This window comes from Kickxella alabastrina (genome assembly GCF_025024165.1).
Source record: "Kickxella alabastrina strain RSA 675 chromosome Unknown BX661scaffold_18, whole genome shotgun sequence".
NCBI lineage: Eukaryota > Fungi > Kickxellomycota > Kickxellomycetes > Kickxellales > Kickxellaceae > Kickxella > Kickxella alabastrina.
The window spans coordinates 36,782-59,645 of record NW_026251489.1 but is presented as its reverse complement, the minus strand read 5'-3'; the positions used below and the strand labels follow the sequence as shown (position 1 = coordinate 59,645).

The 22,864-nt window shown below is 54.2% G+C and overlaps 9 protein-coding genes across 9 annotated transcripts; 2 read left to right on the top strand and 7 right to left on the bottom strand.

Moving 5' to 3' along the window:
* Positions 1–542: 542 nt before the first annotated feature.
* On the bottom strand, positions 543–1,139 carry BX661DRAFT_144782 (NAD(P)H:quinone oxidoreductase, type IV; the record flags this gene model as incomplete). Its single annotated transcript, XM_051533068.1, has 1 exon — positions 543–1,139. A coding segment is annotated over one exon (597 nt), but the record flags the coding sequence as incomplete, so codon positions are not given.
* A 682-nt stretch (positions 1,140–1,821) lies between these two features.
* BX661DRAFT_185346 (rRNA-processing arch domain-containing protein) lies at positions 1,822–5,340 on the bottom strand. Its single transcript, XM_051536750.1, has one exon. The coding sequence runs from the start codon at positions 5,211–5,213 to the stop codon at positions 1,860–1,862; it is 3,354 nt and encodes a 1,117-aa protein (XP_051390119.1). The 5' UTR covers positions 5,214–5,340; the 3' UTR covers positions 1,822–1,859.
* Positions 5,341–5,575: 235 nt separating this feature from the next.
* On the top strand, positions 5,576–12,820 carry BX661DRAFT_185345 (putative death-receptor fusion protein-domain-containing protein). Its single transcript, XM_051536749.1, has one exon. The coding sequence runs from the start codon at positions 5,690–5,692 to the stop codon at positions 12,749–12,751; it is 7,062 nt and encodes a 2,353-aa protein (XP_051390118.1). The 5' UTR covers positions 5,576–5,689; the 3' UTR covers positions 12,752–12,820.
* Positions 12,821–12,824: 4 nt separating this feature from the next.
* Positions 12,825–13,280, bottom strand: BX661DRAFT_199620 (uncharacterized protein; the record flags this gene model as incomplete). The annotated part of the gene is made up of 1 exon (XM_051538344.1): positions 12,825–13,280. One exon carries the CDS (start codon positions 13,278–13,280, stop codon positions 12,825–12,827), a length of 456 nt encoding a protein of 151 aa, XP_051390117.1.
* A 989-nt stretch (positions 13,281–14,269) lies between these two features.
* Positions 14,270–15,008, bottom strand: BX661DRAFT_185344 (uncharacterized protein). The gene has a single exon (XM_051536748.1). The coding sequence runs from the start codon at positions 14,914–14,916 to the stop codon at positions 14,647–14,649; it is 270 nt and encodes an 89-aa protein (XP_051390116.1). The 5' UTR covers positions 14,917–15,008; the 3' UTR covers positions 14,270–14,646.
* A 2,599-nt stretch (positions 15,009–17,607) lies between these two features.
* On the bottom strand, positions 17,608–18,490 carry BX661DRAFT_185343 (SGNH hydrolase). Its single transcript, XM_051536747.1, has one exon. It carries the CDS (start codon positions 18,460–18,462, stop codon positions 17,725–17,727), a length of 738 nt encoding a protein of 245 aa, XP_051390115.1. The 5' UTR covers positions 18,463–18,490; the 3' UTR covers positions 17,608–17,724.
* A 141-nt stretch (positions 18,491–18,631) lies between these two features.
* BX661DRAFT_199618 (Mis12-Mtw1 protein family-domain-containing protein) lies at positions 18,632–20,071 on the bottom strand (the record flags this gene model as incomplete). Its single annotated transcript, XM_051538343.1, has 1 exon — positions 18,632–20,071. One exon carries the CDS (start codon positions 20,069–20,071, stop codon positions 18,632–18,634), a length of 1,440 nt encoding a protein of 479 aa, XP_051390114.1.
* Positions 20,072–20,485: 414 nt separating this feature from the next.
* BX661DRAFT_144734 (E2 ubiquitin-conjugating enzyme) lies at positions 20,486–21,052 on the bottom strand (the record flags this gene model as incomplete). The annotated part of the gene is made up of 1 exon (XM_051533063.1): positions 20,486–21,052. The coding sequence occupies one exon, from the start codon at positions 21,050–21,052 to the stop codon at positions 20,486–20,488; it is 567 nt and encodes a 188-aa protein (XP_051390113.1).
* A 403-nt stretch (positions 21,053–21,455) lies between these two features.
* Positions 21,456–21,861, top strand: BX661DRAFT_185341 (uncharacterized protein). The gene has a single exon (XM_051536746.1). The coding sequence runs from the start codon at positions 21,523–21,525 to the stop codon at positions 21,850–21,852; it is 330 nt and encodes a 109-aa protein (XP_051390112.1). The 5' UTR covers positions 21,456–21,522; the 3' UTR covers positions 21,853–21,861.
* Positions 21,862–22,864: the final 1,003 nt, after the last annotated feature.

Below are 22,864 nucleotides of genomic sequence, written 5' to 3'. Positions count from 1 at the left end.
CCAGCGCCAGCAACATTAGCGGCATCAGTCACACCGACAGGGGTAGCGACATTAGTAGCAACTGCGTCCTTGACAATAGGGGCTGGCGCGACAGTATTAGCCGCACCATCGGCGGTAGCTGAAACAACGTCCTTGGCGATAGGAGCGGGCGCGGTAGCAGCAGTTTCGTCAGCAATGAAGGCGGCTGCGGCACCGGCATTCGGATCCTCAGAGGCAAGCGCATCTACAGCAGAGTCGGCGGCAATAGTATCCCTGGCAGGAGCCTCGTTGGCGGTACCACCAACACCAGCAGCCCCAACGGCTCCGGCGGCAGCGGCAACTGGAGCAGCGGCATCGGTAACTGGAGCAGCGGCATCGGTAACTGGAGCAGCGACACCGGTCACTGGAGCAGCGACATCGGTCACTGGAGCAGCGGCATCGGCCACTGGAGCAGCGGCATCGGCCACCGGAGCAGCATCTTGTGCAAGCGCCTTCTCCTGCTGTCCAGCATCTGCAGCATCAGTGCCAGCACCGGCCCCAGGCGCGGGTGCGGCAAGCTTCACGACGACCCTTGCAAAGTTCGCTCCCTGCGTCTCGGCGATCTCCAACTCCTGGGCTTTGGGCTGCAAGCTCCCATCAGGCCCGGCAATAGTACCTGCGCCCCAAGCCGAGCCGCCAATAACACTGCTGTTGTCAAACATCAGCGGGCTAGCATACCCGAGGGGCACGTATATGATGCCGTGGTGAACGAAATGGGGCAAGAACGAGTATGCTGTGGACTCTTGTCCGCCATGCTGGGAGCCCGTCGAGAAGAAGATGCCAGCAGGCTTGCCGACCAGAGCACCCGAGGACCAGAGCTTTCCGGTGGAGTCGAAGAAGGCTTTGACCTGCGCCGGCGCGACGCCGAATCGCGTGGGGAATCCTAACAGGAAACCGTCCGCCTCGGCCAACTTCTCGGGCGTGATGATCGGCAGGTTGGACTTGGGCGCGGCGTGCATTTTGTCGAGCACATCGTCGGTCAGAGTTTCGGCGATCTGGTAGAGCTCGACGTCGACTGCGTCGGACTTGAGCAGGCCCTTGGTTACGGCCTGCGCGAGCGTGTGCACATGCCCGTATGTTGAGTAATAGATAACGAAGATCTTGGGCTTGGTGGCAGACATGGTTGTTGGAACAAATAAAAATAAAGGTTGGACGTTACGAAAATAAAAATATTTTGAGGTGTAATAAAGCGAGTAGGTACAAAAAAATTAAATGGATGAAAGCGGCAACTGCGACAGCAACAAAAAAGGCCTGGAGTAATTTTTGCGACTGCTTTTTAAGCGCGACGTTCGCTAGCTTTGCAACGAAAAAATTAAAAATTAAAAAAGCAGGGAGAGAAGCGTAAAACAGCATGCTGGACACTGCCTTGTTTTTTTCTATGACAAACAATTATTTGTCTTTTTACACTGTGATGCTCCCCAATTTGTAATGAGACAGCAACATTTGTCATCGCAACAGCACAAGCTCTGTATCCCCCAAACCCAAGTGTAAACACCAAAAAAAAAAAAGCAGGCCGCGGCCAGGCCAAGCTGCTGCAATGCATCAGGCTGGCCAAAGTCTATTTACAGCCACCATTTCTATGCTTAAATGCTGCGGATAATAATACATTTTACAAAAGCGTCGTTTCAAGTCCCTCCCCCTCCTGCCACCAGCCTCCCCACTTTCGCCCATCCACACAAGAGCACGCAACCCAAATGAGAACTAAAAATAATAATAATAAAGCAAGGAACTATTTAAAGATTGGAAAAATAGAAGAAAAAAATGTGAAGAGAGGAGGAAAATTAAAAACTTAATTTAATTTGCTTGTTTGTTTGTTTGTTTGTTTGTTTGTTTGTTTTGGACTAAAGGTACAGCGACGCAGCAAAGATAATGTCGCGCTTGATCTTGACAATGCCATCGGCGAATTTGTTTTCCAAATCGACGTTACCAATGGCCTTCGCAGCCGAGCACATCTGGCGCAGCAGCTCCTCCAAGCGCCTAAACGCGCGAATAAGCGAGCCCTCGAAGACATCCGTCATGCGGCAGATCTGCGAAAACTTGGCTCCGCGACACCACGCGTTGACCACGTCCATCAGCTCGGGCTTAAACGACTCGACGTACTCCTCCTCGCTCATGACCAGCTTGCACTCGTTAGAGATCTGGGCGATCTGGCGGGCAGACTCCTGCATGATGCGCAGGGGCCCAGCCAGCTCCTCCTTGAGCTTGGGCGGCTCGTTGTTGGTCTTCTCAGTAAAGACAAAGCAGGAGAGCAGGGAGACGGTCTGCTCGGTAGTCAGGTCGTTGAAGACGCCGTGGAACATGAGCTCGGAGAGCAGCAGCTCGTCGCCCGATGTGATCTCGCACGCGACGCGGCCCTTCATTGTGATGACGTCCTCGGCGGTCGTGTAGCCGAGGCGGCGCAGGACGCGCTTGCGGCACCGCAGCTCGTCCAGCTGCACGGCGGACTGCGCGTCAGAGATCTTGTGCCGCAGGTCCTTGATCTGGTTCTGAACCTCGACCTTGCCCTGGTACTCGGCGAACAGGCGCGCCTCGTCGGGCGAGCCAAAGAGCCTGTGCTCGCGGAGCTTGCTCTCCAGCGTAGCAATCTTGTGCACCAGCGCCTTGAACTCGCTGTCCTTGATGCCCATGTCTTCGACCGGGTCCAGCAGGGGGATGTTGCCGCCGAGGCGCTTCTCGACCTCGGCGATGCGCTTGCGCATGTCGCGGCGCTCGGCCGACGAGCGGATGTCCTTGGGCAGGTGCACGCGCACGGTGCTGATCCGGTCGATGCACGAGAGCAGGACGGGCACGACCATGGTCTCGCCCGCCGTGTCGTTGATGTCGCACGGCACAACGGCCATGTCGCCGTCGGCCGCCGACGTCGCCTCCAGCTTGCGCGCGGCGCCGGCGTCAGCGCGCCTGCAGTGCATGAGCACGTCGACGATGTAGCCGTCGGCGCCGGCCTGGCTCTCCTCCTCGGCGGCGGCGCGCGGGTTGCTGCGCTTGCTCTTGGCGTCCTTGACGATCTTGCGCTGGAAGAACGTCACGCAGCCCCAGCCGAAGTTCAGCCCGCCAGTGCACACGCGCACGAAGCGGCCTGGCTGCAGGAACGGCAGCGAGTGCGCCGGGTGCACGAGCACCTTGGTCATGTCGGCGGAGAGCGTGTCCAGCTGCGTGCGCAGGTCGTAGAAGCGCTTGACGCTGGGCTCGTCGGCGATCCGGATCGTGGCCAGCTCCTGCTGCAGCTCCGCGGCGCGCAGCTCGAGCTTGGGGATGGCCGCATGCGTCTGGAACTGGTAGAACGAGCGCTCGAGCATGAACTGCGGCGTGAACGTCTCGACGCGCATCAGGTTGAGGATCATGTTGTACGACAGGTGGAAGGCCGAGTTGAGCACGTCGGGCTCGCCCTTGACCATGCCCTTGGCGATCGCCGGCTCCATCTTCTCGTCCAGCATGAGGATGACCACGCCGCGGTCGTCCAGCCCGCGGCGGCCCGCGCGGCCGCTCATCTGGATGTACTCGCCCGACATGACCCAGCGGAAGTCCTTGCCGTCGAACTTGCGCACCGACGTGAACACGACCGTGCGCGCCGGCATGTTGAGCCCGATCGAGAAGGTCTCGGTGGCGAAGAGGCACTTGAGCAGGCCCTCCTGGAACAGGATCTCGATGACCTCCTTGAGGATGGGCAGCAGCCCGGAGTGGTGGATTCCGACGCCACGCTTGAGCAGCGGCAGGATGTTCTCGATCTGCGGCAGCGTGCGGTCGTCCTCGTTGAGCGAGCTGATGGCGTTGACGAAGACCTCGCCGACCATCTCCTTCTCGGCGTCCGTGTTGAAGTCCAGCTTGCTCATCTGCAGCGCCAGGCCCTCGCACTCGCGCTTAGAGAAGCAGAAGACGATGACCGGGTGGTAGTTGCGCGACATGATCATCTTGATGATCTTGTAGATGTCGCTCTTGGCGCCGGTCTGCTTGCCCTTGTTCGACTGGCCCTTCTTCTGCCTGCCCTTGCCGATGCCCTCGGTGTCGTCGGCGGCCTGGCCCTGCGCGTCCTGCAGCGACGTGATGGCGCGCTGGAAGTTTTCCTCGCGGAACTGGCCCTTCTCGTCGACGACCAGGTGGATGCCGTCGCCGCCCTGCGGGAACAGGTAGTGCTGCAGCGGCGTCGGCCGGAAGTCCGTGTACACAACGTGGCACGGCTGCTCGTGCGTCTTTGTGATCCACTCGGCAAACTGCATCGCGTTGGGGATTGTGGCCGACAGGAACACAAAGCGCACCTGGTGCGGCAGAAGGATGATCGTCTCCTCCCAGACGACGCCGCGCTCCTTGTCGCGCATGTAGTGGATCTCGTCGAAGACGACCCAGGCCACCTCGCGCATGACCTCCGACCCGCGGTACAGCATGCTGCGCAGAATCTCCGTCGTCATCACCAGGCAACTGGCCTGCGGGTTGATCGTGACGTCGCCAGTCATCAGCCCGACGTCGCCGAATTCCTCGAGGAACTCGCGGTACTTTTGATTTGACAGCGCCTTGATCGGCGACGTGTAGATCACCCGCTGCTTCTCGCGCAGGCACTGCGCAATTGCGTACTCGGCCACGACAGTCTTGCCCGCAGACGTGTGCGCCGCGACCAGGACGGACTCGCCGCTGTCGATGCACTGCACAGACGCGTGCTGGAACGGATCGAGCTGGAACGGGTACGTGCGGGCCGGGTTCTCGATCTTGGGGCGCTGTGACAGGGGCACGTAGTTGTAGCCCGGCGGGATCGCAACCTGGTGGCGCACCGAGTGGCTCAGGACAACGTTGCCCGTCTCCTTGTCTGCCGCACTGGTGTCGAGCCCAGCGGGCTTCACCTCGCGCTGCAGATCCTCTTCGAACGAATCGAGCACTATGGCGTCAAGACCGGCCGCCTTGGCACCCGCTGCCGAGGCGGCCTTGCGAGCGCGCTTGCTGCCGTAATCCGCCTTGCCGTCGATCTCCATGCTGTCTGTGTTGCTGCCGTCGTCTGTGGCGGCCGTTGGCTTGCGCTTCAGCTCGCTAGCCTTGTCGCCGCGGCCGCGCTGCTCCTCGTTGTCCTCGTCGTCGTCTGCTTCAGTGCGGCTGATAGGAAGCACCGATGACTGCTGGGGTGCGCGAGCGCTGCTCTCTTCAATATCCGAAGCGCCGGCTGACTCGTCGCCCGACTCGTTAAACACGTCAAACAAGGCATTCGTGTCCATATTGGGAATATGTATATATAATGTGTGTAAATAAAATAAGGGAAAAATTGAGCAAACGCCTTGAGAGAGAAAGAGGAAAAAAGACCGAGGCGCGCAATTAGGAAATGAGCACACGAATGCGTCGGGCTATTTTTTCTCCTTAGTGTGATTGTGTATTTGCTGTCAGCTTGCGACAACACTAAGAAAAAAAACAAAAATTTCTGATATATCGTGCTATTTTTTTCTGGCGCTACAAATCACGGAATATCAAATCAGTGGATCTTCGGACGCACACATAAAAAAAGGGGGCCATGCAAAGCGCACAAGCGTGCGCGCGCGAGTCTGGGCTTGAAGAATCGCATCTTCCGTGTCATCGATAAAAGTGAACATTCTTTTTTTCGTGCACCCTCCTTTTTATTACTAGTGAATTCAATAAAAGATATATTTTTTTCACCATTCATTATTGTAATTCTTATTTGTTCGATATACATACAAAAATGGGCATTCTTCAAAAGGACAAACGCGGTACGAAGGGAACAAAATCCCCGATCCCGGTGCCCAGCAGCTGGCTCGATCGGATCAACCAAGCGGGCTTCCTCGATACCACGGCGACGAGCAACAGCAAGGAGAAGATCTTGACGCACAAGCTGTACGACCAGATGCTCGGTCTTGCGACCGCCGCCTCCAACGACAAAATCAACAACACAGTGACGTGGCTGGAGCAGAGCAAGCTCTTAAAGAGCGTCGAACAGACGCTGGCCAAGCTCACCCAACAGCCTGCGCTATCTGCAGAGACACTAGGGCTTCTGCGCACAGCGGCGGTGCCCATGTTTGTAGAGTGTTTCTTCTTGCCCAACGACGTGGTTGTGCGGCGCCAGAGCATCCAGACCATCAAGTCGCTGAGCCTGCTGGACAAGGCGGCAGTGGACGCGGCACTGCAGGCCAACATGCTTGCGTTCTTGGGCACGCAGGGGTACCACCGCGAGGTGCAGGCTTTAGAGATGGTCAGCCGCGAGGTTTCGACCGACATCTATGCGTGGCAGACTGTGGGGCAGCGCGCGCAGGCCATTGAGTTGCTCGCCAGCATTCCGGAGGGCCTCTCTGTTGTCAGGCAGTTTGTCACCGATGTGCTAGTGTTTTCCGCCAACGCGCTGGATGCCGGCATGCCTCTGCTGCACAACCCGAAGCAGGGCGTTGGGTCGGTCGAGATCGTGGCGCTGCGCGATGACTGCACACAGGTTGTGCGGCTTGTCTTCCTGTGCCTGTCCAAGCTCGCCGCCAACAGCCGGGGCCTGCAGGCGGCGATTGTCGAGTCGATGCACGAGCCGCTGCCCGGATACGTGGAGAAGACGCTGGGCCGTGTGTATCGGCTGTGCTGGGACATCATTGGCTGCGACGGTGCGGCGCTGAACTCGCGCCAGGTTGCAGCCATGGTGCTGGTGCATCTGATCGAGGGCTCGGGGCTGCCGCCTGCTGATCGCGCCGCAGCACTGGCTTGCCGGGCACTGGACATTAACGTTGTCGCCAGCAGCGGCAGCGGCAGCGGCAGCCAGGGCGCCGGCTACCTGCCAGAGGTTGAGGATTCGGCGGGCAGGCAGCGATGCATGGACGACGCAGTGGCGATGGTCTGCGTTGCACGGGCGATCGTGTCGCTGGCACCTTACGAGACGACGCTGGCGGCACTGGACATTATGCCGTCGCCCAAGAGCCCTGGCGCGAGCAGCAACGTGCACGAGGCGGTGTTCACACACATTGCGTCGGTGTGTGGCCGCTCGCAGCTGGCGCCCGGCGTCAAGGTCGTCGTGTTCGAGTCGATGGCGACGTGGCTACAGGAGACAGCGCGGCTGCTCGCCCGGTGCCTCGGAGATGGCAGTGAGCTCGCGCACACGGCGTTTGGCCTGGGCCAGCGAGTGCTGGTGCTGCAGCGGGAGCGTATTATGGGCTACTTGTGGAGCTACTGGGACGACCCGTTGGATGCCGTTCAGATCAAGGTCAAGGCCATCTTTGAGGCGTTCTTGGACATTGGCTCGGCGATGAACCGCGCAATCGCAGCCGAGCCTGGCGAGCAGCAGGGCGGCGAGTTTTTGGGTGATGTGCTGGACCTAGTGCTGACGATGGACTGGAGCCGCAGGGTCAAATACTCGCTGCTGGCCACGCTGTGCACGCGCATCGACCTCCTCGACCTGTTCTGCCGGCAGCCGGATATCCTTGACAGCTGCCTGGAGACGCTCGCGCAGGTGTCCATGGCGCCACGCGCGGCCACCCTGCTTGGGGCGATGCTGGACCGCTCGGCCAGCGACATCAAGGGCGCCAGCGGCGCCGACGCCGCCCAGCTGGAGGACACGTATATCGCGCTGTGGGCTGCGCCCATTGTTGACGCGCTGTGCAAGGACGACGACACCAGCCGCCGCATGCTGGCGCAGTACCTCATCCCGAACCTCCTCGCGGCCATGCCACGCATCATCACGCCTCTCTTGCGCGCGCTGCCCGCGTACCGCCGGCCCTCAACGAGCCTAGCCGAGGGCGGCGGCGCCGCGGCGCAGAGCCGCGTGCTTTTAGCCGCGCAGCAGCACTCGGACGACGCCAGTCGCCAGCACGCGCTGATCATTGTGCTGAAGGCTGCGCGCGCCCAGGACCTCCTGACGATTGACGAGGTCGCGGCGATGGACAGCACACTGCTCGAGATGCTCGGCCGCGCCGTGCACCACCCCGACTTCGCCGTGCGCGCCGACATGCTGGGGCTGCTGTGCGAGGCGCGCAAGCTGTCGACGCCGCTGCACGAGATCGAGTACGACCTGCTGTTCAAGCTGCTGCGCGTCTCGGCCAACGCGCCGTCGGCTGATTTCCGCCAGCAGCAGCACGGCGCGCTGACGGCGCTGGCCTCGAGGCTGGTCACTGTGGCCACGCACGCCGAGCGCATCGTTGCCACAGGCCGCCCGCCAGTGCCGTCGCAGAAGGTCAGGCACCGCGAGAAGGCCAAGCGCGAGGCCGCCATGGCGCAGGGACTGCGCGAGGGCAAGACCGAGGCCGAGGTGCTGAGGGAACTGGGCGTTCTGCCGCGGGACGAGATGGTTGCGCAGTCGCGTGTCGTGCTGGCGCGTGTCGAGCGCGCCGTCAACGATTGGATGGACCTGGCCGTGCGCGGCTGCCTGTACCCGGGCGCCGGCTTCTCCAAGGTGGCGATGGGCCTGCGCTGGCTGGACATCCTGGTTGGCTTCTTTACACCAGGCCGCCCGGCACAGGCGCCTGAAAGCCCCGAGGTGCCGTTCCGCGTGGCGGGACTGGCCGCACCCGATTTTGCCGCCATTCTGACGTCCTCTGCGGTCTGCAGTGGCACTGTGAGCGCCGAGGAGGTCGTCGCTCTGCTGACGCAGGTGCTGGTCGACGACGCGTTTGACGTCAACCGTGCGTCCGCCTTTGCGCTGCTGATGGCCTGGCCGCTCGGCGCCGACGACAGTGACAGGGCGGCGCAGAGGTGGGCCGAGGGCCTGCTGCAGCGCGCGCTAAGGCTGGTCGGCAGCACACGCGCCGGCGAGAGCGAGAGCGGTGCGCTGCTCGTGCGCTGGGTGTTCTGCAAGTTTGTTGTTCTGCAGGGCATGCGCCTCGAGATCCCCGGCGCTAGCCGAGGCGAGAGCATGGCTGATGGCCCGGCTGACCTGGCATTTGCCACGGCGCTGCTGGACCTGATCCGCCAGGGCCAGGCCGCCGCCGCCTGCAACCTGCTTGACGCCGCGCAGCGCTTCCCCCTGCACGGCCTGCTGACGGCCGCGCAGTACGTTGCCGGTGAGATCGATTACCGCGCGCCGTCAGTGCAGCGGCACGCGGCGCAGTGGCGCCAGTGGCTGAGCGACCTGTCCAAGACTGCCATTGATGTGTGCAACGTTGTGCTGAGCGTGCTTACCAGCGCGTCGCCCGAGGGCAATGTGCCGGCGTCGTTCCGTGAGATGGAGGACAAGATCGACGCAATCATCAAGTCGTCGGATGCGACAGACGATCCTAAACCCGAGCTGCTCAGCGGTGATGTCGAGCTCGACGGGCCTGTAGGCCCGCGCCAGCAGGTCATTTTGTCCTACTGCTGGCGTGCTGTCAAGGAGGTGTCGGGCCTGCTTTCGGTCATTGCCACTGCACCCCCGGGCACTGACGAGACGGCCTCCAAGACCAACGCCGATGATGCCGAGCCTCTGGTCAGCGAGTCGACAGTCGACGAGATCGGCGGCCTGCTGCGCACGCTGCTGACGTCCATCCGCCACCGCGGCGCCTTCTCTGCCGTGCACCCAGCGTTCACCACCGTGTGCGCGCGCATGTTCAAGTCACCCAGCGCCGCTCTCAATCACCGGGTGGCCGCCTGGCTCGAGCAGTGCCTGGACATTGCAACCATCTGCCAGGTGTCCGTGACGCGCCGCAGCGCTGGCTGGCCGTTGTGCCTATTGTCGATTCTCACGTGCGACAAGAATGCCACGCAGGCACTGCTGCCGCGCGCCATCGATCGCATCTTTGTTCTGGCCGCCGACCTGCAGATCGAGTCTGATGGGCCGAGCCAGGACACCACTACCGCCGCTGACAGCACCACTGATCTGCCGCAGGTGCATGCCATCAACATGCTGCGGGTGCTTCTGGACGACCACACGCTGGCCGCCGACATTGTGCCGTACGTCGAGCACGCCTACGTGTTGGCACTGACTGGGCTGCGCTCGCGCCGGTGGGCCATCCGCAACGTGTGCAGCCTTCTGTACGCTGCGCTGACGCGCCGTGTGTTTGGAAACAACGCGTCTCGCGAGGAGTCGCGGTACGATGGCATTACTGGTCGCGAGCTTTTCACGCGCTTCCCGGGCCTGCACCCTTTCCTCACAAACCAACTTGAGGACAGCGTTGACCGCTTGGCCGAAATCGCCATGTGCGACGAATCTCTGGCAGCCGCCAAGCTTGACTCTGACACTTGCTCGCCCATGTCGAGGCAGACAGGCTCTGGCGATGCTGATGCTGTGACCACTGTGCTGCGCAGCGGCGCGCGCTTTATCCACCCGGCGCTGTACCCGTGCCTGATTCTGCTCGCCCGCCTGCAGCCGTCGCCCATGGACACAATGTCTCAGCAGCAGCCGACCTCTTCTGGTGCACCGGCTGCATCAGGCACGCGCTCGCGCGTGCACTCGATCGCAGCCGAGTCTGCCGGCGTTATCGCCATCTCGCCGCACACCGAATCAGCGACCAGCGCCGTTGCACCACCGATGAACCTGGAGGAAGAGCCGCTGACCAAGCTCAACGAGCGCAACTCAACTGTGCATGTAACGTCGGCCTCGACCATGCTCAGCATGTACTCGTTCACTGAACTGGTTGAGCTGTGCGTTGACAGCCCCGTCTACAAGACCCGCGAGATGGCGTCGCGCGCCTTTGCACCCCTGATCCCCAGCGAGCGCGCGCCCTCCGTCGTCGTGTCGCTGCTGCGCGGCCTGCGTGAGTCTGGCGACACCATCACAGCGAACAGCTTCCACGGCACGCTGTGCCAAGTGCACGAGCTCCTGCGCGTGCATTGGCGACTGGGCGGCAGCAGCGGCTCGGAGAGCCTGTGTCGCAGCTTTGTTGCGCATGTATTCCCTGCGCTGTCCGCCCTGTGGCCGACCATTGTGCACCCCCTGGCAGGCAGAAGCGGTGACGGCAGCAGCAGCAGCAGCAGTGGCAACAGCTTGGACCGCAAGCCGGATGGCTCCAGCGATGCTGGGGCAGCGCCTGCATTATACCAACTGCCGGACATCGTGCGGCACAAGTACCTGACCATTATCAACGAGTACGTGGCTCGTGGCGAGCAGTGGATCCTACAGGGCATCAGCGACGTCAAGTTCATCAAGACCACCCGCCTGCTGCTGTCGCGCTTCCGCATTTCGGTGCTGTACGGCTCGCTGCACCCCCTCTTCTCGAGCGCCGAGCTGCTGAGCCTGCAGCTGGGCGACCAGCAGACGCCTAGTGCTTACGGCACGGTGCTCGAGCTGGCGCGCCTTTTCCTTGCTTGTGTTGACGACGGCACGACGGCCGTTATGCGCCAGGACGGCAGCGTGCAGCTGGAGATTGAGGGTGAGCTTGTTGACGAGCATGGCACCATGATGCCTCCGGGCGGAAATGAGGTCCTTTACAACCCAGGCCCGGCGATCCGCAACATCCTCGAGTGCAACGCCTTCTACGAGTGCAAGCTGCTGGTCCTCGGGTGGCTGACTGAGCACGTGCGGTGCGAGTGCATGGATGTATTCAGCCGCATCGGCATTGACCATCTGCTGCCCTGCCTTGTTGTCGACACTGCCGCGCAAACGGACAGCGAGGGACGTATTCCCTCTACCGATCCTCTGGTGCGCGCGGCGGCTACGCGGCTACTGGCACTGCTGTGCACCAAGCTAGACATTGATCCGCAGACGTTCCCGGTGCCCGACCTTCAGGCCTACTGGGACGCCCTGGTTGCGCAGATGGCTGCCCGCCACTGCCCGCTGTCTGTCTCCATGGCCATCGTCAAGCTGCAGGCCGCGCTGCTTCATATGCTGCGGAACAGCGTAGGCCACACAGTGACGACCATCACCGCGGAAAGCGTGAGCCAGCGGTCGCTTGCGTGGGCCCAGCACATGTATCTTTGGACCGACCCCGAGCGTGCCTCCCCTTACCGCCAGGCGGTGAGCCGGGCGCTGGTCACATACAGCACGATCAAGCGGTACAATGAGGCCGGGCCACAGTCGGTGGCCACTCTGCCGGAGACAGCAGCTGTCGTTGTACAGGAACATGACGAGGCGACCGAGGAGATTCTGCGCCTGTGCTACTGGCGCCTGCTGCAAGACGACGATGAGGACGTGCGTGACTTTATGGCTGACAGCATCTCGCGCCGTCTGGGCCGTGAGCTGGCGTGCGATCAGGCATGCGAGCGGCTGGTCGCCGATTTCGCACCCCCGTCTGATGGCCATTTCCCGGCGACCTACGTGAGCAACCGGCTGGCATACCTCCTGTCGCTTCCTGTAGGCCAGATCGTCATTGCTGCGGCCAGTGAGGCTGTGGGCCGGGCCATCAGCCCCAACCGTGTGCTGTTCGACCATGAGAACCCTAACATCTACATTGACGAGCCACGCAACATGCAGCTGGCGTACTTCTCGCTGGTGCAGATATCTGCGATCTTTGAGCACTCGCCCGAGGCGCAGGCTCTTCTAGTTTCTGGCGCTATGTCGTGCGTCGAGGCCCTGGATTGCGCGCGCCGCGTGCTTCTGGAGCAGAACCAAGGATGCGGCGGCATTCTGGGCGCAACCTCGCTGTCAGATCTATTTGCCCTGCTGCAGTCGTGGGTGCTGGGCGCGCGTCTGGCGTTGTTTGTCGGGTCGAGGCTAGCTGATCGCGAGCGCTGGGCTGAAATTAAAGTGAAGGTCTGCGGCGTGGTTGCCGCGTGGCTCGCAGCGGAGGAACTGCAGCCGGTGCATCCGTGGATCCTGCGCGCGCTCAGCTCTGTGCTGGAGATGAGCCGCACTGTGGATTCAGATGTTGAGCTGGTTTCAAAGCAGGCGGCGACTGCTGATCTGTTCCTTTTGACCTCGGTCTGATGATTTTTTGCTTTTTGTTTATTGGATGCTTTCAAGTAAAAAAATATATAGCATTGGTTTCTTCGGTTAGTTTTTATGGTGACCCGAAATGGGGCTGCGGGTGCGAAAAGAACGGCCTCCTGCGCATATTAACTGCGCCGACAGCATTTGCGGTAGTAGTGTTTTCGCTGATTCGAGGATTCAGTCTGCTGAATCCTGGACTCAACAACGAGCTGCTGATGTTGTTGTTGTTGTTGCTGTTGTTGTTGCTGTTGCTATTGGTGTTGTTGTGGTGGTGGTGATGGTGGTTGTAGTTTGCAATCGGCCTGTTGCTCTGCGGCGGATAAAGCGGCCGTGGTGACTGGACAGACAAGTGGTTTTCCTTCTGGTACGACATTGGCTTTGTTTGCAACAACCTCCTCCTTGCGGCCAACGCTGTAGATGGTGCGACGCTCCATGCTGTTGGCAGACGCGACAGCGGTGGCTGTGGATTAAATATATTTCTGGAGAATGATTCTGGCGACGAGACAAACGATGGCCCCTGGCCCATCTGAATTTGCTCAATATGGCTGCGAGCTTCTTTTAGTAGCCTGTTTTGCCGCGATATTTTGTCCCTCAAAAGTGAAATCGCTTCGTTTTGGTTAGACAGCTGAAACTAAACACAAAACAAATGTTAAATCATTCATAATTATTTCTCGGAAAATAACTTATATGGTGTGCTATTATGTACAGCATATGAAAAACACTTTTATATGTTTTCTTTCAACTTACTTGAACGCTGTATCGGAGCCTTTCAATTTCGGATAACAGACTTTGTTTGTTGAATAATGAGTGCACCTCGCTGGGCAAGTCGTTGTGTTCAATACACCGAAAGGCACAAACGGTTGTGCATACGAGACACGCAATCGAGCCGGTGCTGATACTACCGCTAATGCAGACTCTGCAAAGAACATGGGTACATTCAAGTATGTAAAAAATACTGTTGGTAGAGCTGGAAAATGACTTGCAATTATTACAGTGTAACCATGAAGGAATACTAAACGACATTTTAGTATTATTTAGTAATGAATAATAGTGAGCATATATTTACAAAAAATAAATTTAAAAATCATTTATTTTTACAAAACCGAGACAAGTAGAGCAAAAAGATAAGGCAACAAAATTGATTTATTCTTTTAATGCAAAGAATATAGGTAGCATTTATGGACAGCAACCAAAAAATGGAAAACCCAATGTTGTTAATTTTAAATTTTTAAAAATAAATGCTAGTGTGATATTAAATAAGGAAAAGTTATTTAAAATGGTGTGTCCAAAGCATTTCCACTGCTTGCGTCGGAGATTATTTCAAAGCGGCGGTCATCTGGCGGAATGTCACGGCATATACGCCCAGTATTGTAGTAAACCACCTTGATAGGCATTATTATTTGTGTATTAATATGGTGAAAAGTTATTCAAAGTGCAGTTATTTTGTAGATTTATTATCTTAAATTGGAGGGGCAAGCGAGCTTTGTTCTTTTATACAACCTTTGGCTTTTTCTCTAAATTATTTGAGATGTGAGTGCATTGTAAAGCAAAAGCAAACCAGGAAGAATAGCAGAAAAAACAGAACCAAATACACCCGTTTTTGCACTATTTTTGACAGCGTCCATGTGTTGTCATTTATTTTTTGCTTAGTGTTAGATATACAATTTTATTGTGGGGAACTAGGAAATAATAAAAATAATATTTAGACACTCTTGGTCACTCTAATCGACAATGCGGCGCATTCCTATACATTTGTCTCCTCATTTAGCACCCCGCATAACAACGTGTGCATCTATCAATATTCTTGCAGAATATCGCTGTATAAAGACCACGCAGATATCAGTAACTGGAAAATAAGGTATCCATGGCTACAATACATTTCAGTATCCAAGTTATAAGTTTAAATCTGCAAATGGGTTATAACTACTTTTAGCAAGAATCACATTAGAGTTGGCTTTAATATTGGAACCTATCACAACATTGCCTGTATAAACTGTGTTTCTTTTTGATGTAATAATAATATATGTTCTATCAGTAATTCCCCATTGAGTTTTAGCAATATCCATTAAGAATTCTACAGTTAAATCATTAAACAAACTAACCTTCATTTTTCTTGACATTTCTTCGTCAATAAAGGTAAATGTTGGTAAAGAAAATCCCATTTGATAGTATCTATTCTGATAAAGCTTTAAGCGCCAAACGTGTATTTTCTATGGTTGTGGTTGTTGTAGAAATGCTAATTGGTATTCCAAACAGATGAAAACAGTAAAGATTAATAGTACGGGATTGGAGAAATAGCCACCATCGATGTCTTTTTATGTGATTTTGGCTAATGAAATAATATAGTAAAAAGCTATCCCGAGAATAAATAAAAAAATTTTGCAAATTAATAATCTGAGCAATGCCTGCATTTGTGCATGTGTGTGTGTACATTGCGCAATACCGTGCTGCTCGGATATTTACTTTTTTTTATGTTGCATGTAAATTTTTTAATACAAAGTCAAGTAAATAAGGACAATGAATCGTGTTTCATTTTTGCAAATTAAAAAGTAAAGATATTTTATATAGAAAGGCTAATAAAACACAAATATGATCTTTTAGTATAAAAAGATTACGACATATTGCTCGTGTGTTGCACCATCTTAAATGTTGGTGTTTTAAAAATAAAATTATTTTATATAAAGAAATTTGTAAATAAACATGGCAAATTTTCCTTGCGCATTTGTATCTTTTACTTTTGGTTTTTTAAATCTTGCAAGCTTGTTTGTTTAATTTTGCAGAGTTGATACTTTTGTGCATTTTGGTGGAAATATTTTGCGCGTTTTTCGATACGTATTGCGTCATTTCATTTTTAGGCTTTTTTTTATAAAAATAGATACATTTAGCACTTTCGATAAAGACTAATAAAAACGGCTGTAAATATATAGATAGCATTCTTTTTTAATTGCTCATTCGAATAGTGCGCAGCCGAATGGTATGGCGGTGGATGTTAAGGTTAAGAGTCACAAGGCTGCTCTCTACCCGCATGCCGACTGATCGGATATAGACAAGATTACATGGGATTAAATCAGATTATAAATATGCTTTCCATTCCGCCATATGGGGGATATATGAGGCATGCATATGCAAAAATCACATGAAAACTCCCAAGATTCGAGCTACTTGCAGAAGAACTAGTTCTTACCGGTTATAAGAACACCGGCCAACACATAGGGCAGGTGCGAGGATGGCACATATATATATGTAAAAGCCGGCCCTAGCTCTACTTTTGATTCCTTTGGTAATAAAAACTATCACAAAACTCATACATATTTTTAACGCTAGTCACATCATGTTTAACAAAACCATAATATATAGACAACGCAGGTGTGCTTTTAGACACCATTTCTTCCATCTTGGCCAATCATTGTAAACTTCCGGGATGAGCTGAGAAGCCAGAAAACCATGTGCAATTTATAATTTTGTCATCATAAAGGTATACAGGAAATGCTGTTGATTATATAATTACTTGCCACTTTGATTGCAATTTTAAGTGCATGAGAAATCGCGTATGTGTGTGTGTCGCTCTCATTTTTAGGAAGGTGGTTTTTTAAATTATTTGAGATGTGTGCATTGTAAAGCAAAAGCGAACCAGGAAGAATAGCAGAAAAAACAAAAGCAAATACACCCGTTTTTGCACTATTTTTGACAGCGTCCATGTGTTGTCATTTATTTTTTGCTTAGTGTTAGATATACAATTTTATTGTGGGGAACTAGGAAATAATAAAAATAATATTTAGACACTCTTGGTCACTCTAATCGACAATGCGGCGCATTCCTATACATTTGTCTCCTCATTTAGCACCCCGCATAACAACGTGTGCATCTATCAATATTCTTGCAGAATATCGCTGTATAAAGACCACGCAGATATCAGTAACTGGAAAATAAGGTATCCATGGCTACAATACATTTCAGTATCCAAGTTATAAGTTTAAATCTGCAAATGGGTTATAACTACTTTTAGCAAGAATCACTTTGTCGCCTCCTGAAAATTTACCTTTTATTTCTATATCTGCTTCAATAAGATTATCTTTATGTATCAGTCATTTCCTTGTTTTTATATATATATCTATCCATATTTCAGCTTTGATGTATTGGATCAATCAAATACAGGCTGTATATGCATAACAATCGATTATAAGATATCTACTAGTATTTTCTCCGTTGATTAAGAAAAAAGTGACAATTATTAGTCACATTTGATGGTATTTATTCTGATAAAGCTTGAAGCGCCAAATATGCACTTGCAGTGGTTGTGGTAGAAATAATAAATGTTGTAACAAATAAATAAAAATCAGTAAATAAGATTAGTAGTAGAGAATTGGAAAATGGTCATACTTGATGTCATTTTATATAATTCCAGTCAATAAAATAACAGTGTAAAAATTATGTAAAAAAATGTTGTATAACGTTTGCGTAATTTTGCATGTGTTTTGCACAATTCCGTGCTGCTCTGTTTTTTATACATTATTTTGTACTGCTTGCCAAAATTATTTATAACAAATACAAGTAAAAAATGAAAATATGATAAATATGATAAATAATTTTTAATGTCCGCGAGCCAAGCAACGAGCTTGCTTTTTTAATTTGAAAGCACAAAGCACAAGTCTCGGCTATTCTTTGTTACAAAAGGATTGCGCCATAGTACTTGTGTATTACACGATCTTGACTGTCGGTGTTCTAAAAATATATTTTTCTTTTAAACCTTTTTCAAGCTTATTATTTTTATTTTTTATGCGGCTTGTATGATTTTGTAGTCTCGTTATAAATGAATTGCGCACTTTTCGATACGTATTGCAGCATCGCTTTAATTGTCGGTCCTTCAAATAGACAAATGTATATAGTGTTTTAATAATAAAAAATTAAACAATAAATTAGCAATATACACTGCGACCATTGCAATTGCAATTTTCCATTGTTTTTTCCCTTTACTCGCCTAAAACAAACCCAAGCAGCTCCTCCCTAGTGCCCTCAACTATCTCTGTATGAGCAGGCAAGACAAATGGCAAAACATCCGGATCCAAATCAGCATGGTTCAGTCGAATAGTCCTCAAGACCTCATTAAACAAAACATCATTTCCATTTTCGTTCAAATGCAACCCGTCCCACGAAAACACCTCGTATCCAGCAAACGGCAACCCATTATGTGCCTCTCTTTTCGTCTCAATAACTGTCCACAAGTCCACACAGGGCACAGCCAGCTCCGCAGCTAGTCCAACAACAGCAGCAGCGTACTGTCTGGTCACCACATTGGTGCGGTCCGCCACTCTGCCCTCAGCCTCTCTGGTTTTCGCCCACAATGAATCGCCGACCGGCGGCGGCGTAATCAGGATAATTCGCGCAAAAGGTGCTTTTTCCTTCAGGTTTTCAATAATCGCCCGGGTGTTCTGGACAAACTCGCCCAATGGGACATGTTGCTTTAGAGGCGCGTGTTGTGCATCGTTGGCGCCAAAGAATACGGTTATTAGGCGGGTTCCTAGGAGGCTGCGTGGGAGCATTTGTGCCAAGAGGGGAGTTGTCCAGCGCGTGTTGTAGCCGCTGAAGCCGCGGCTGAGAACGTCTAGCCGTCGCACGTAGGCCTGTGAAAGCTGGGCCACCCAGCCGCGCTTGCCAACGTCCCAGCCGTGTTGCGTGATGGAGTCGCCGAGGCAGATTATCTGGTCCATGGATGCGATTAGAGAAAGAGAGAAATATATTGGAAACAAAAAGATTATATGTACGAGGAGAGAAGGGCTGTGGGATTGACTGGTATAGTATATTAAGGGTGTTCTCCGCACGCACACGTGCAAGCGCAACAGCCACGCACGGCTGCTCCATACCACAAAGCCACTTCACTTAACTTGTGCATATTGCAGCCGCCAGGGTTCGCAACAAGTCCTGAGTCGAATCACCACTCCGCGGGGGCACCCCAGGTGATCTCACTGCATCAAGCGCAGGCCTCGACACGCGGGCCACAGCCACAGCCACAGCCACAGCCTTAGCCCTGCGCTGTTGCAGCGCCATCTGCAGCGCATCAGAAGCGCCCTTGGCTGAGTTCTCCGCCTCATTGTGGCTCTCCTTCGCACGATGCACATCCAAGCTAAACGCATCCAATTGCACCTGCAGGTCGTCGACCGCCGTGGCAATTAGCCGGTCAGCCTCGGCTATCTCCTCGTCCAGCCGCGGGCTGGCCTCCGCCACGTACCGCTGAATGGCCCTGCCAGAGTCGTCGGCAGTGTAGAGCACCGACCAGTCGATGGACTCGGCCGACCGCGCCAGCCACTCTGTGGGCTCGCTGCTGCCGCCACTGCCATCACAGCTGCGAGCCAGCGTCTGCACGGACCTGGGCAGCCGGTCGAGCGTGCGGGCGTGGGCGGCCGACGCGCGGCGCAGGTCATTGACCCAGGCATCGTCCTCGGCCCTCAGCTCGGCGACGCGCCTTTTCAAGGTATCGCGCGCGCGTTCGTTAGCCTCATTCTCGGGATGCGGCTTCAGCGGCAGGTGGCCCTGGCCCTCGGCCTCCAAGTCGACGGGGCGGTGGTACCACGACGTGGCAATGTCGCCCTTTTCCAGCGCCGAGTGCATGTCGCCGACCGCCTCGCGTACGACGTCGTCCAGCAGCGAGCGCACCGACGCCGATAGCTCCTCGGCCCACCCGCCTGTGGGCGCCTCTGTCCGCCGCGCGCACCACGCGAGCAGCTGCCGCAGCCGGTGCGGCTCAGGCAGCTCCGGCGAAATATGCCGGTAAAAGTCGCCGCACCCGACCGAATCGTGCGGCAGCGCAGTGAACCCGCCGCCGATCGACGATGCGCGCACGCCGCGCGTCGAGAACGTCGACCGCCGCCGCACGCCCAGCCTAGACTTGCGGCTCCCCGCCGTGGTGCGCCGGCTGGCTGCGTCGCTGGACGCCTTTGGTTCATTGAAGAGCCGCTTGCGCGTCCGTGAGACCAACGGCGTCGGCTGCGGCGGCCGGCTAGTCGGGACGCTGATCTCCTGCACTGGCAACAGCGACTGCAACGGCGACGCCGCCCTCATTGCCGTGCTCATGCGGCGCTTCGACTGGGAGAAATCCAGCCTTGGCCCATCGGGCTGCCGCTTCTGGGGCACCATTGTCTCTCGCCGGCTCTTCGCCGTACTCTCGCCCTCCAACGCCTGCATGCTCTGTGTCTTGGGCGCTGAGAGCCGCCCGCGCCGGAAGACAAACCCGTGGTCGTTCTCCAGCCCGTTCTGTGGTGTGAGTGCCTGCTTGTTTTTTTGCTGTGATGCCAGGCCGGGAGCCTGTTTGATGTCGAGCATGAGCGAACGAAAAGTGCGTGCGTAGGGCACAGCAATTGAGGGAATTGAATTGAATTGAATATAGTGATAAAAAGAATTGATTCAAGCGATTCAGTTTTCAAATATAATAGCAATAAATAATGTAAGGGATAATCAAAATCAAACAATACTCCAACTAAGCTAAACTAAACTAAAAGAGGGTGAGTCGCGTTCTGTTCAAATTGAAGAAAAAATGAAGAAAGAAAAAACAACTGACATTTATTTCAACTTGCTTTAACGCGTGATAATAAAAAAAGCGCCCTCATTTTTGCCTATTGGGATTTTGTTTTGTTTACTTTTTTCACCCAACTAACCGGCTCAATCGCATCTAGTTTACTGGACCGAGTCGACTCGAGTCGACAAATACACTTCAGTAATACCCGGCTTTGGAAGGCGTCATGCCCCCAAATGCTTGTTGACCTTCCACTTCGGATCCATGACGTTCTGGTAGCTCACACCGCCTATCCTCTCGCCCCGCATGCTCTCCCTAACGACGTGGGCAAACCGGGTTTTGTTCTCGATCATCAAAAGCGCCGCCTCCTTATTCAACGGGTCCTCAGGATTGGGTTCCAAAAACAGCATCTTGAGTCCAAAAATAACCGACTGAATGTTAAGCACAGGATTCCAATCCTCGCGCAGCACATTAAGACAAACATGGCCCTCGACGTCAATGTTTGGGTGGTAGATGGTCTGCGAGCAGAGCACCTTGGGGGCGTCGTGTGGAAAGCTATCTGTGATTTCAAACGTGAACCGGAACTCACCGCCCTCATAGTAGCCCTGCGCCGGCCGGTAGACTACATTGAACCGTGTGGGATCGGAGGCGTCTGGGAACGTAATGTCTGTGTCGGAGGCTGGCTCCAGCTCGCTCATGTCCTTTTGCAGCCGAATTCGCGAAGGAGAGCCCTTGGGCTTGAGCCGCTGAGCCTCGACGTCTGTCTTTTTCTGGTTCCAGATTCTGCGCATTGCAAAGTTAAAAGTAAAAATGTATTAGCAATAAAAGGGTGTTGAGCTTGGAAATGCGAGTTGAAAAGAAAAATAAAGCGGCTGCTAAATGGAATGAAAAAGGGCGAAGGAATGGGAAGAAAAGGGTGCTCTTTGGCCTTGTGCTTTGCGCTTTGCGCGTTGAGCTTTTGCGGACTCTGCTGCTGCGGCGAAAGCTCCCAAAGCTCAAAGCTCAAAGCCTCGAGACCCTTTTATTTGAACCAAAGGAAAAGCGGGGGGCAGCACACATAATGAGCTCACTATTGGCAGATATATCACATGACTTCTAGTTTCAACTTTTTGATTTTGGTTTTGATTTCGATTCTGCGTTGATCCGCGTTTTATAATAACCAAGGAAAGAAGGGGGGAGGAGAGAGGACATGATCTGAGAACTGCGAATCGCTTCAGCTGAGTGCGAAGCCGCTGCTTCACCTGCCTGCTTGCTTGTACCCATGCAGACTGGGGCGCAGAAGCGCAGCCAGGGTGTATTTTTTTCTCTCTCGCTCTCTATCATTTCCCCACTATTTTGGCTGCTTGCTGCGTTGCGCTGTGTTGTATGTTGTGCATACACTTCTTTTTTTGCTTTGTTTATTTTTCATCAGCATCAAACATCAACAACTAGTATTAACAACAAACAAAAAATTGTTCTTTTCTTGTTTTTGCAACTGTTATTATTAATTTTCACTTTTTTATTTTTTTGTTCATTTCATTCATTCATTCATTCATTCATTCACATATTGCAGAAACCATGGCTGGCCCTGAAGGCAAATACGGCCAATTGATTATTATTTCGCGCATGGGCAGCGACGGGAAGGCATTCCTGATGCACAACGAGCAAGTGATGATTGGAAGGTAGCTTAGGGAATATAAACAACAACAGCAATAATGGTAATGGTATTTGCAATTGAGCAAAGTCTAACAACATCCGCCCTTCCGGGGGCAAAAAGCGCTACTCTTCCTGGCTTGTAGGTTGGAGACGTGCGACATATGCATGAAGAGACCGCAAGTGTCCAAAGAGCACTGCTTGATACGCGTAGCCGACGACAAGGTAAGAAACCCAACGCGTTTTGGCTTTGTAGAACGCGGCGAAATACGGGTGGAAAATATCGAATTGGCTTACAAGCAATTTTCATTGTTTACGTTTACTATTTTCGACATAGGTGATTGCGCGGAACCTTGGCGATAATGGAACACAGATCAACAGCAGGATCCTCAAGCTCGGGGAAGAGCACGTGCTGGCAACAGGCGACCTGATCACCATAGTTGGGCGCTCGCTGAGATACGAGCGGCCGCGCGACACCTCGGTGCTTTTGGCGCCGCACCAGCTGGCGCAGATCGACGTCCTGCCCAACAGGCAGCCGATTCAGCCGGCAGGGGGCGCACTGGTCACGGCGACAAAACTCAGGCCGCGGCTGGTCAGGACAAAGCCACGGCGGACGCCCGAAGCCGAGCGAAAGTTCAAGCGGTGGGATGAGCACTACTCCGGCTTGAGCAGGCAGGCCAGCGGCAGTGGGCAGAGCGGCAGTGTGGACAGCACAAGGCCGGACTGGCGCAGCCTTGCCTCGTCGTCGTCAAATCTGCTCGCCGAATCGCCGCCGTCCATGCTGTACCGCAGCTGCGTGTCGCAGACGCTTGATGACGACGTCGACGACGTCTTTGGAGACAGGCCGGGCGGCGATCCGCCTGCTGCCAGCGAGGCTGCGCTGAACACGCCGCCCAGCGCCAAGCTGGCCGGAGAGGGCGCCTCGGTAGTGCGTGACGAGGTCAGGCGGATCATGGATGAGATCAGCCAGA